Below are 12,075 nucleotides of genomic sequence, written 5' to 3' on the forward strand. Positions count from 1 at the left end.
TGTCTGATTGTCTCAGCTCCCACCAATGGCATCCTCGTTTCCACTGGTACCTCTGAGCTTGAACCTATCAGCACAAGTCAAGCTGATTTCGACCAAATGGCTGCCAGCAGATCGCAAACGAGACGTTGCTACCAAAACTGGTTTGTCCGCAGCGAGACACAGCAAAAGCTTTTTCGTCGCCTTCTACTAATGATCCTTAATTTGAATTCACCCAACATCAAGTAATCTGTAACCTGTAACTTCGAGAAAGCTTACAGCAGATGGTTAGACACGAAATAGGTAAAAGCAATTGCGAATCAGAAACAAAAAGAGAAAGCGCATGCAAAACAAGCCATACTGTGGATCGGTCAGCAGACCGATCCACGCTTCTATTTATCGTCACTGATCGGTCTGGTGACCGATCAGTGCTTGTCTGATCGGTCCCAAGACCGATCCACCCTTCACGCGATCGCCACAAGCTCGATCGGTGTGGACCGATCAGACTCACCGGATCGGTCCGTAAGTCCGATCGATATCCACCCCGCATCGAGGATCATCGATCGGTCCCGGACCGATCGGTATCCACTCAGTGCATCGAGTTATCTCGATCGGCCCCGGACCGATCAAGATACACTCGGTGTTATCGAGTTTTCGATCGGCCCCGGACCGATCAAGATACACCTCAGTGTTATCGAGTTTTTCGATCGGTCCCGGACCGATCAAGATACACTCGGTGTTATCGAGTGTTGCTCGATCGGTCGGATCGATCAAGCAACCGGATCGTCTACGATCGATCAGCAACCGGATCGGTCCATGCACCGATCACCGTAAGCATCATGCCCGGATCGGTCTGCACCGATCCAAAGCTGTGAGTCTCGAGTCAAGCTTCCAAGCTTGCTGTCCTCACCCCTGACGGTCCAGAGAGCGTGCTACCGAACCCTCTCCGACCATACATGCCAAGCTTCCACACTTGGACTTCCCAATTGCCTGGTTTCACTCACCAGGACTTTCCAATTGCCTGGCTTCACTCACCAGGACTTTCCAACTGCCTAACATCCCAGTTAGGACTTTCCCACTGCCTGGCTTCACTCACCAGGACTTTCCAACTGCCTAACATCCCAGTTAGGACTTTTCCACTGCCTGGCTTCACTCACCAGGACTTTCCCGTGCCAAGCTCCTCGCTTGGACTTTTCCCAATCAGGTCAATCAGGTTAACCAAGTCAACCTTGATTAGTAATTAATCTGAGTTAATTTAATATCTGATTCAAACTTAAATCAGTGTCAACATCAAAACAACATCCAGGTCAGACTGTATCAACATAGGGATCGTCCACCTTACGGACAACCGTGGAGTAGGAGCCTTATCTCCGAACCACGTAAATCGACGTGTCGATTTGCTTGCTTTGCTTTCTTATTCTTGTCTTTAGTTTTCATATTGTAGTTTGTATTATTGTATTTTTGCTTGCGCAATTAACAAATACGTAGGAAGCGATTATTTGGGGGTGTCGTCTATCCAACCCCCCTTCTAGCCGACCATCGATCGCCCAACAACCTCGACATATAAGTTTAGCCTTACATTGTTTATTTCAAAATCACCTGAGAGTTGTTGAGTCGCTAGCTATAAATTAGAATGGATAAAAACCTAGGTGGCTCCCACATGCTTAGCTTCCCGCAGACCTTGATCAGAGCTTCATACTATGCCTTATTATTGGTGGCATGATAATTTAGCCAGACGGAGAGCTGTATCTTGTCTTCGCCGGGTGATATCAAAAGTATCCCTATTCCACTACCCTGCTAAATGGACGAGTCACCCACATAGACTCTCCAAGTTTCCTCTGGCTCGGGATTCTGTATTTTTGTCACAAAATCAGTTAAGGCTTGTGCTTTGATGGTCGATTTGGGCTAGTATTGTATATCAAATTTGCTTAATTTCATTATCGATTTAATTAGTTGTTCAGATGCCTGAGGGTTAGGAGAACTCGACTTAATGTGCTATTAGTTAACACAATGATAGGATAAGAGAGAAAATAAGAACGTAATCTCCGAACAGCTAAGACCAACCCATATGCCAACTTCTCAAGACATGTGTAGCAGTATTCAACATCTTCTAATAAATGGCTTAAAAAGTACGCCGACTCTTGTTCATTGCCGTCTTGTCACACCAATGCCGATCTGATAGCTCGCTCGGTAGAAGATAAGTAGATCCAGAGTGACTTGCCGATGATGGGCTTTGCAAGTACAGGTAAGAAGATAAGTAGCTTTTGAGTTCCTCTACTATCTTGTCGCATTCGACATTCCATTGGAACTTGGTGGTTCAGCGTATAATTTTGAAGATGGTAGGCTCCGATCGAACGATCTTGAGATGAATCTTGATAGAGCGGTAATTTGCATGGTCAATCGTTGAGCTTCCTTCAAGTTGCGCGGTAGGGGCATGTCTTGGAGTGCCTTCACCTTGCTAGGATTAGCCTTTATTTCCTGCTCGATCACGATGTAGCCGAGAAACAATCCTCTCTTAGACCCAAACAAGTATTTGTTGGGGTTAAACTTGACTCCATATCTTCTCAAGGTTTAGCATGCATGTTTCATTGATATCTGCACACAAGTCGACAACTCAGAAGGATTTTATTAATATGTCGTCAACATATACCTCCATATTTTTACCGATCTATCACAGTAACATCATGTTCATAAGTCTTTGATATGTGGCCCCAACATTCTTCAAACCGAACGACATGATGTTATAGCAGTAAGTCCCATCTGCCATGATGAAGTAGGCTTTTTCTTGGTCCTCCTTGGTGAGTAGGACTTGGTAATATCCTTGATATGCGTCCAGCATACATATCAACTCGCATCCGGCTGTAGAGTCCACCACCTAGTCGATGCGCAATAGAGGGTAGGAATCTTTTAGGCAAGTTTAATTTGGTCAGATCTCTAAAATCAAGGCAGACCTGCCACTTGTTTCCCAGTTTGGATACCAACACCACGTTGGCAAGTCAGGTTAGGAATTGTACTTCTCAGATATCTCCCACCTCGAGCAACTTCTCTACTTCCACTCAGATAATTTGATTTTGCTCCAAGATGAAGTCCCTCTTCTTTTGCTTTACTGGACAAGTGTCTGGTCTGACATGCAACTCGTGTTGTATTATTGCTAGAGAGACGCTCGAGAGCTCATGGGTTGCCCATGCAAATACATCATGATTCTGCTTTAAGGAGGCCACCAGCTCGGGTTTCTTCTCGGGGCTTAGTTTTGCCACAATGAATGTGGTGGGCTTTGATTGGCAGGGGTGAACTTGGACTTCCTCCTTTTCTTCATAAACTAAAGTGGGAGGCGCCTCTTGAATTGCGTTGACCTTGAGTCATTGAGCCTTCCGAGCTACTCGAGACTCAGCTCTGACGACCTCCATGTAGCATTTGTTGGCCACAAGTTGATCACCTTTAACTTCGTTGAGCGAGTCTACCAGAAACTTGATCTTCTGGCAGAACGTAGAGACGACAACTCAAAATTCATTTAGCATCAATCAGCGAAGTATCATATTATAGGCCAAAGGCACATCAACTAGGATGAAATTCGTGTGGTGAGTCCTTATGAGTGACTCCTCTCCAAGAGATATGGCTAACCAAATTTGGTCGATCGGCAAAACATCGTTGCCGGTGAAACTATAGCTCACTTTTTTGTATTTGTAGCTGGTTGAAGGCCTTCTTGAATATGATGTTGATCGAGTTGCCTGCGTCAACAAAAGTTCGATGAATATTATAGTTAGCAATTACTGTCTTAATAATTAAGATGTCATTATGAGGGATTTCTACTCCCTCCAAATCTCGCGGACCTAAACTAATTTTTGGTCCTTGTGCCTTCTCCTTGCTACATCCAACCTCGTGAATTTGTAATCTCCGCGGGTGTGATTTCCTAACTCAGTTGGAGTCATCGTCGGTTGGGCCACCTACTATCATTCTGATGTTGCCATAGGTGACATTATCATGATTTTCTTCCTCCCAGTCTGATTGGCATGCTGACCACTCTGTCGATGCCCGAGCGAGCCTTTGGTTGTCTCTCTGTTGGGGATGTTGCTAGTTCCACTTGGCCGGTGTGTTATCTTGATCTTGGGCTCCCAGTCGGCGGTGATGTTGATTGGTGGGAGACAGAGATCGTCGATAGTATCCATGAGGGGCCAGTTGGCGAGGTCCATTAATGAGTTGGAATAAGCCCGATTAAAAGTTTTGATTAAAATCTATAGATGAATCTATACGACTTGTATTTCTAAAATTTTATAATGTGATGAAAATGTAGAATGTGCAGAAGGTATATATAATGTTCAATCCTAATCCTAAGATACGTAGGTGAAATTATGATTACATGCTAATTAACACATATTATGATGCTAATTTTCAAAGATCATATTATCAATATGGTACTGATCTTCCACCTGCTACATGATGTAGTTAGCTTTAATTTGAGAAAACAAAATAAAATTGAGTTTGTCGAAAACTATATTAGCTAAAAGAACTTAATTTATAATAATAATAATAATAATAAAAAGGTTACACGTACTTAGTATATTGTTTTGTTTCTTTGTTTTGGAAGTTCTTACTTGAAGCATTTAATTTGTGGCTCCAGATTCCAGATTCGATGATTCGTCTCTGTTTTACATGGCGGACAAAGCACACAACATCTGGTACAGGCGATTCCTTTGCCCCTAGTGCTCTCCTCGATGCGTTGTTAGATTAATACGAAAAATGTAAATTATATGTGGTTACTAATCATTAATGCATGTGGTAAAATATGGGGGGAGGTATGCTCGAACATGTTAAATTTTGATTTTAAAATTTCATGTGACAATTATATTCATATCTTAATTACTGTACCACCTCAAGAGAATAATCATACAAATATGGTGACAAAAAATGAATACGCTCGCCCCCAGTGCCCCCGTCAATCCGTTCCATGGTCAATACAAATGATGTAAATCATGGACGACTACTAGTTTTTAGAATAGTGATTAGCACATAAGGAAGCCATTTACCTCGGCTTTGTTAAGATTCGAACCCCAAATTTTATGATTACAATATTTCATGTACTAACCACTAGAGCGTTCCGAGGAGACAACAACCATACAAACATGCTCAATATGCATAATAGATATCTAACCAAATAATTTGTACTTTAGACATGCATTAATCAACAGCTGCTCAATATGTCAGAACGCCGTGCTACTTCTCACGTGTTTCGCCAACCACCAATTTTGTGTTGCGGGTTTCAAAAGATTAGCGTCGCTATGGTGTTGGTCTTTAGAAATCAATATCACAGTATGTGCTAGTTAGCGCATGATCATAATTTTGCTTATATGTATTAGGATCATGATTGAACACCATATATATCTTCTACACATTTTTCATTGTAAAATTTTAAAAATCTATGTCGTCTAGATTTATCAATGGATTTCGATCAAAACTCATTAATAGACTTAGAGAGTTCTGATCGGACTCGTTTCAACTCCTGTAGATTTCTATAGTTTCCTGGAATCTCAGGATGTCTTCCGTTATCATCGTAAAAGATTCTCAACAATGCTTAGAAGGGTTAGAAAATTTTAAACTTTGTATTAATTAACACGGATTTTGGTCAAAATCCGTTAATGAACCTAGAGAGTTCTGATTGAACTTATTCCAACTCTTATAGGTTTCTACAGTGGCAAGAGTGTCGTCTGTTATTATTGTAAAAGATTCTCAACATTACTTAAAAAGTTTTAAAAGTTTCAGACTTTGTGTTAATTGATACAGATCTTTAATTTTGTGTAGAAGCCTCAGGACTATGATTTCTCACCATATCCCTTGTACGCACTCGCCTCTTCTATTTTTTTAGAAATTTGAGTCTTCTAGGCCTATTAATGGTCAAAACTCATCGATAGATCTAGAAAACTTTGATCAAACTCATTCCAACTCCTATATATTTATTAGGTAAACTTGAGTCCAAATAAACCATAATTTATTATTTTAAGGTCCTCTCAAAAGTGCTAAAAATGGTTTGAAATTTTCACGATACTATGGTACTGATTCTTAAAAATCAAAATCAAAATGATATTGATATTTATGCTATGGTGCTCATTTTTAAAGATTATCATAAAAGTAATTTTTATTTTATTTATTATTTTTATTAATAAAATTAGCTTTATTAGTTTTTTTTGTTATTCTTTTATAATTAGATATTAGAAATAGAGGATATTTAAAAATAGAAAAAATATTTTTGATGTTTTATTAATTTTTTAAATCTATTCTTTAGTTTATTATTAAAGTTTTAAAATTAAAAATAAATAAATTTAGATGCTTAATTAAAGTTTAAAATAATTGTCGTAGAAAGAGAAGATAGGAAAGAGAAGAAATTAATTTTTTTATTTAAATAAGAGGAAAGAGGAGAGAAAAAGTTAATAATTATTAAGGGGTAAAATTAAAATCAAATAGGTCCTTTGAGAAGAATGAAGCTTGTGCACCTCTATCGGGCAAAATCAAATTTAAATGGGTGAATTACATTTTAACCCCTGAGATTTGATTAAAGTACAAAACGATCCTCGTGGTTTCAAAAATAACAAAAAAGCCCCCTGACCGGTAACATTGTAACATTATAACCCTTTGACGCTAGGAATGCACACTAAAATGTTGATGTCATCATAAATTCTTTTTTTTTGGACAATAATACCCTTATTATGCTGTGAATTTAAATCCGGGACAATACTACCCTTTAACAAAAGAAAGGTAATTACAAAACAACCTGATGAACTAATCCTTCGTAGTCGGTCTGGGCTCGGGTAGCTGATAGGAAGGTTGCCTCCGATCGGTCAATGCCCGATCGAGAAGACCAATGGATATCCGCCCTGCAAAAGTGAGAAGCATCCGACCTAGCTACGCCCGATTGGGAGTGGTGTCTCCGGTCGGGCAACGCCCGATCAAGTAGTCAACCGGGTAGCGTCCGATCGACAAGACTAAGAAACATCCGAGTGACCAAGGTATTATTGACCAATGATTTTATATATGAGGTTGTTTTGCAATTACCTTTTTTTTTGTTAAAGGGTAGTATTGTCCCGGATTTAAATTCACGGCATAATAAGGGTATTATTGTCCAAAAAAAAAGAATTTATGATGACATCAGTATTTTAGTGTGCATTCCCAACGTCAAAGGGTTATAATGTTACAATGTTACCGGTCAGGGGTTTTTTTGTTACTTTTGAAACTATGAGGGTTGTTTCGTACTTAAGTCAAACCTCAAGGGGGTAAATTGTAATTCACCCAATTTAAATTGCGCCTTCGGAAATTTACGGAAAAAAAAAATTGATATCACATATGTCTTTAGAAAATGATATTAGAAAATAAATACTTTATCCTTTCATAAGTTGTACTTCGGAGGAATTGGAAAGTTGGGCTCACTCTCGCTGCATAGAGCCCAACATCCAGTTTACCATACATGACTGATTTTGAAAGGATTCCATAATATTCGTAACCTTTTCAGACCCCTAAGGTGGAGTGATGCCGGTCTTGGTGTTGATTGTATTCTTCCAAACAAAACTTGCTAAGATAAAACTTGGTACTTCTATGCACCAAACGAAGACCATATCCAATAGAGTTACTGGTCAAGCACTCCTCTATCTCTGACCTAAAAGAATAATGTGCTACCAAATTAATCTTTGAAGTGTTATATTAACAACTTTCTAAATAAATACTTTTTTTTTTCTTTTGGGCAAAGATTGGATTGGCTTTTGAGCTGAATCAGACTTGCTCTGCACCAGTATGCACGGCATCTGAATTCCATTGTAATGGAGGACAAACGATGGTTTCTAAATGGTGACAATGTTTTATTGTCTTGTTATTCAACACGCGTGCTTGGGGTTGATGAATGACAGTAACTCCTCAAGAGAGATCATGATTGCTATATGCTTTCTGGGGCCTAATGGATACTCTTTCAAGCTGCCAGCCAATATCACATGCATAATTTCCTTGCTCTGTTGCTCACACTTGATAATGGCAAGGACAAACTAATTAAGAGGATGGAAGCCGAGTCATTGATCGAGAAATAATTCATGTCCTCCCTCTGCACCGCTCACAGAGAAATAATGGCATTTCTTGCTGCAGACTGCAGCCAGAATAGATAGTACGCGCTTAAAGACCAAAGTGACAAGTGCTTCGAACAAACACTTCACTCCGAAGGCAGCACACAAATAACAACACGATCGGAAGTGTAAATTTATCGATGCACAGCAACAACTGCGAGAAGAATGGACGTGGAATAGGAAAGCAGAGCTAAGGAAAAGGTTCTTCACTACCTGGTTGAGAAGAAGAGTCGGGCAGGAAGAGGAAGGACCAGTTCCATTGCAGACCAGAGGACCCTAAAGTCAAGGATCTTGACACCGTTGGCTGCTCCTCTGTCCTCTGACATGCATGCACAAGTCACGTGCCACATCAAAATCTTCGCTAAGGCTTCATTTGCGTTTGGTGGCTAAATTGCTGTCTGTGGACATATGATCCACTGAGTTAAATTCCTCCAGCCCATAATCACTTTTAAATACGACCTTGCTTCCGTTTCAGCATGTTTAGGAATCGATCACTAGATTCGATGGACTGATCGACAATGTGAGCAAGCTGGTTGGGTAAAGTTATCGCGGCTGACGTAGTTAGTATCTATATATCTATTTATTCTAATGGGTCTTGAGTTGATTTTTAACATGCAAAACTATCTCGCTAGATATCTGATCTCCGTAAAAGATTGCTATCTTAGGCAAAATGTCCTACTAAATCACTAGGGCGAGGGACATTTTGCTCCCATTATATTCTCGTTAAGGAATATGTTGGTAGCCTTCTTCTTATCCACGGATTGGGTTGCAGTGAGAATAGTACGCTTTTGCTTCTCTGCGCGTGTCAGCTTTTCCTTTTCATTGTCGCTGTTTATCTTTATCCTCTCTCTCACAAGGGCGATCGTGAGAGTCTGAGAGGAGAGGGTGCTCATACTTTGCCAGCGAAGAGAAGGAAAGAAATCGAAGCTTTCTTGGAAAGCAGAGGAAGAGTTGGTCACTATTCGCTGGGTTGCGCTAATCTTTGTTGGAGGAACACTGTGCTCTTTTATGACTTTGCCGAGGAGAAAATTAGACGCTTGATTCGGCGACAATGGCGAGCTCCGAGAGCAAGAAGCACTGGTGGGTGAGCAACAGGAAGGTAATATATATCAATCTGTGCTTCTCTTACGCTAAAAGACCGATCATCATGCTTTTACTCTGTTCTTTTTATCCTCGCTGCGCAGCTCGTCGGCAAGTACCTCCGCGAAGCGCGAGTCCTGGTCGCGACGTGGGAGAACTCCAACGTCTCCTCCGCCGTCGGCCTCCTCGACGCCGCCCTCGCGCTCTCGCAGCGCCACGAGGACGCGCTGGAGCTCAAGGCGCGCTCGCTTCTCTTCCTCCGCCGCTTCCGGGATGTGGCAGACATGCTCCAAGACTGCATACCGAGTTGCGCTACGGTGGGGACTGGCGAGGGCGACTCCTCTACCTCCGTCGGCTCCGCCGCCTCAGCCCCTCTAAATGGGGCGCGATTCTCGCTGCTCCGGGAGGAATCCGTCGGCGCCTGCGCCTTCAGCTGCATCTCCATAGCCGACCTCAAGCGCAAGGTTTCAGCCGGATTCTCGTGGAGCCCCCGCGATGAAGGGCATTGGAGGTACTCTAACCGCGCGTCACACATAACTCATTAATGGCATTTGGTCGCCATTTAATTTTAAAGCTCTGTTGTTTTTCAGTTTCGGTGATCCTCAAGCAGAGGTTGTCGAAAATTGAGCAGGATAATTTTTAAACTTCATTTTTTCTGGTCATTAATAATAGAGAAATAGATTCTTTTATGGTGCGATAGACTGTAATTGGTACACCGATCCCGTCACCTTCAGTTCAAACACCGCCGATGGTTCTCTGCTGCAGGTACCTAGTACTTGGCCATGCTTGCTGCCGCCTCGGGCTAATGGAGGACGCTCTGGTACTCCTCCAAACCGGTCGCCGTCTCGCTGCCGTCGCCTCTCGCCGCCTTTCTGTCTCTTTGTCTGGTGACAGATTCGAATCCCACTCTGCCTCTGTAGGTAGTAGCGGAGCGGCAATAGAGTCGGCGTCCGCTTCCCAACTCATTTCCCACATCAAGCTCCTCCTTCGCCGTACCTCCGCCGCCACCTCGGCGCTGGAGGTTGGCGCCGCCTCGGAATCCGTTCGCCACTTCTCCAAGGTACTCGACGGCCGACGAGTCATTCCAGCCGCGTTCGCCGCCGGTTGTTTCGTCGGCCGCGCCTCCGCCCACCGTCTGGCGGGCCGCCTCGCCGAGGCCATCGCGGACTGCAACCGCGCCCTCGCGGTGGAACCCTACTGCATAACCGCCCTCCGTGCCCGCGCCGACCTTCTCGAGTCCGTGGGGGCCCTCCCGGACTGCCTCCTCGACCTCGACCACTTGAAGCTCCTCTACGATTCCATACTCCGCGACGGCAAGCTTCCCGGCCCAGCATGGAGGCCTCGCCACGGCGTCCGGTACCGCGACGTCGCGGCCGAGCACCGGGCACTCGTGGCCCGAGTGCAACAGCTAAAGAGCCAAGTTGCGGCGGCAGCAGGGTTCGTCAACGTTGATTATTACGCCTTAACGGGAGTCCGCCGTGGGTGCACGAAGTCAGAGTTGGAGCGGGCGAACTTGCTGCTGATGCTGAGGCACAAGCCAGAGAAGGCGGCAGCGTTCGTGGATCGATTGGAGTTCTGCGACGACCACCGGGATCCCGACAGCGCCAGGGATCAGGCCAAGATGTCTGCGACAATATTGTATCGCATGCTGCAGAAAGGGTATTCGAGGATTATGGCGACGGTGGCGGAGGCAGCGGAAAGGAAGCAAGTGATCAAGGAGAAGAGAAGTTCTGCTCCGATACAAACTACTTTCCTATTGGAGACGGCCTCGTCGCCGTCTGCGCCGGCGTTGTTTCAAGAGATGTTTTGCCGGGAGATAATGGGGGCGGGATGCGTACTTCCCCATGGTGCAATTTCGGTGAAATAGCAGGAATGCTTTGCCTCCTTAATTCTATTAAGGTATAGAATTTTGTTTGATTAAATTGTGGGTAGACTTTGAGATTGTGCTTGTGTATAAATTGTATATGAGATATTTTTTTGCTGCTGGCCTGATTTATTGTTTCTTAAGGACAAACTGCATCTTTATTCCATCTATGATCTAACTTGAAATGATTACACAGGTTCGAGAATTTTTTTTAATTAAAATTTATTTATTTTTATAATTTTTTAGATTTTAAGTTTAAACTCAGGATCTTGTATTCCCACTGTCAAGAACCATCTACCAACTTTGATAAGCCATTCATAGGAATGGGAGTCGACGGACCATCGTCAATATTGTATTTGGGGACTGCTAATGCGGATGCAATGAATTTATGGGGCACGTATATTTTTATTATTATCGTTTGATAAATTTTTATTTTATATATATATATATATATATATATATATATATATATATATATATATATATATATATATATATATATATATATATATATATTTTGAAACTTATTTCTATATTATTCTTAATAGTGAAATACATTTTAGATCATTAATGAGATCTTTTTTTAATTAATAATATTATCCTAATTATCTCATTAATAAATTGGTAATGCTTCAATAATCCTCAAAATTACACCAAGTCCAGTGACAAACTTCTTAATCCAAATTGCTTCATTTGTTGCTTCAGAAGCTGTAATGTATTCTACCTCAGTGATAGAATCAATAATGATTTCTTACTTAGAACTTTTCTAACTAATTACGCCTCCATTTAGAGTGAATATGTATCTAGACTAGGACATAGAGCCATCCTTGTCTGTCTAGAAGTTGGTATTAGTATACCTGCGTATTACCATATCACCATTTTCATATACAAAGAATACATCCTTAATTCTTCTCAAGTGCTTAAGGATTGCTTTGATAGTTACCTAGTAATCCATGTCTAGATCCGACTGATATATGCTCGTGACACTTATGCATATGATAAATCGGACATAGTACATAACATAATATATATGATCGATCCTATAACTGATGCATATGA

The 12,075-nt window shown here is 42.1% G+C and overlaps 1 protein-coding gene across 1 annotated transcript; it reads left to right on the top strand.

Moving 5' to 3' along the window:
* The first annotated feature begins 8,696 nt into the window (after positions 1–8,696).
* Positions 8,697–11,133, top strand: LOC122038176. The gene is made up of 3 exons (XM_042597809.1): positions 8,697–9,171; positions 9,257–9,663; positions 9,918–11,133. Exons 1-3 carry the CDS (start codon positions 9,124–9,126, stop codon positions 11,017–11,019), a joined length of 1,557 nt encoding a protein of 518 aa, XP_042453743.1. The 5' UTR covers positions 8,697–9,123; the 3' UTR covers positions 11,020–11,133.
* Positions 11,134–12,075: the final 942 nt, after the last annotated feature.

Source organism: Zingiber officinale, chromosome 1A (assembly GCF_018446385.1).
Source record: "Zingiber officinale cultivar Zhangliang chromosome 1A, Zo_v1.1, whole genome shotgun sequence".
NCBI classification, from domain to species: Eukaryota; Viridiplantae; Streptophyta; class Magnoliopsida; order Zingiberales; family Zingiberaceae; genus Zingiber; species Zingiber officinale.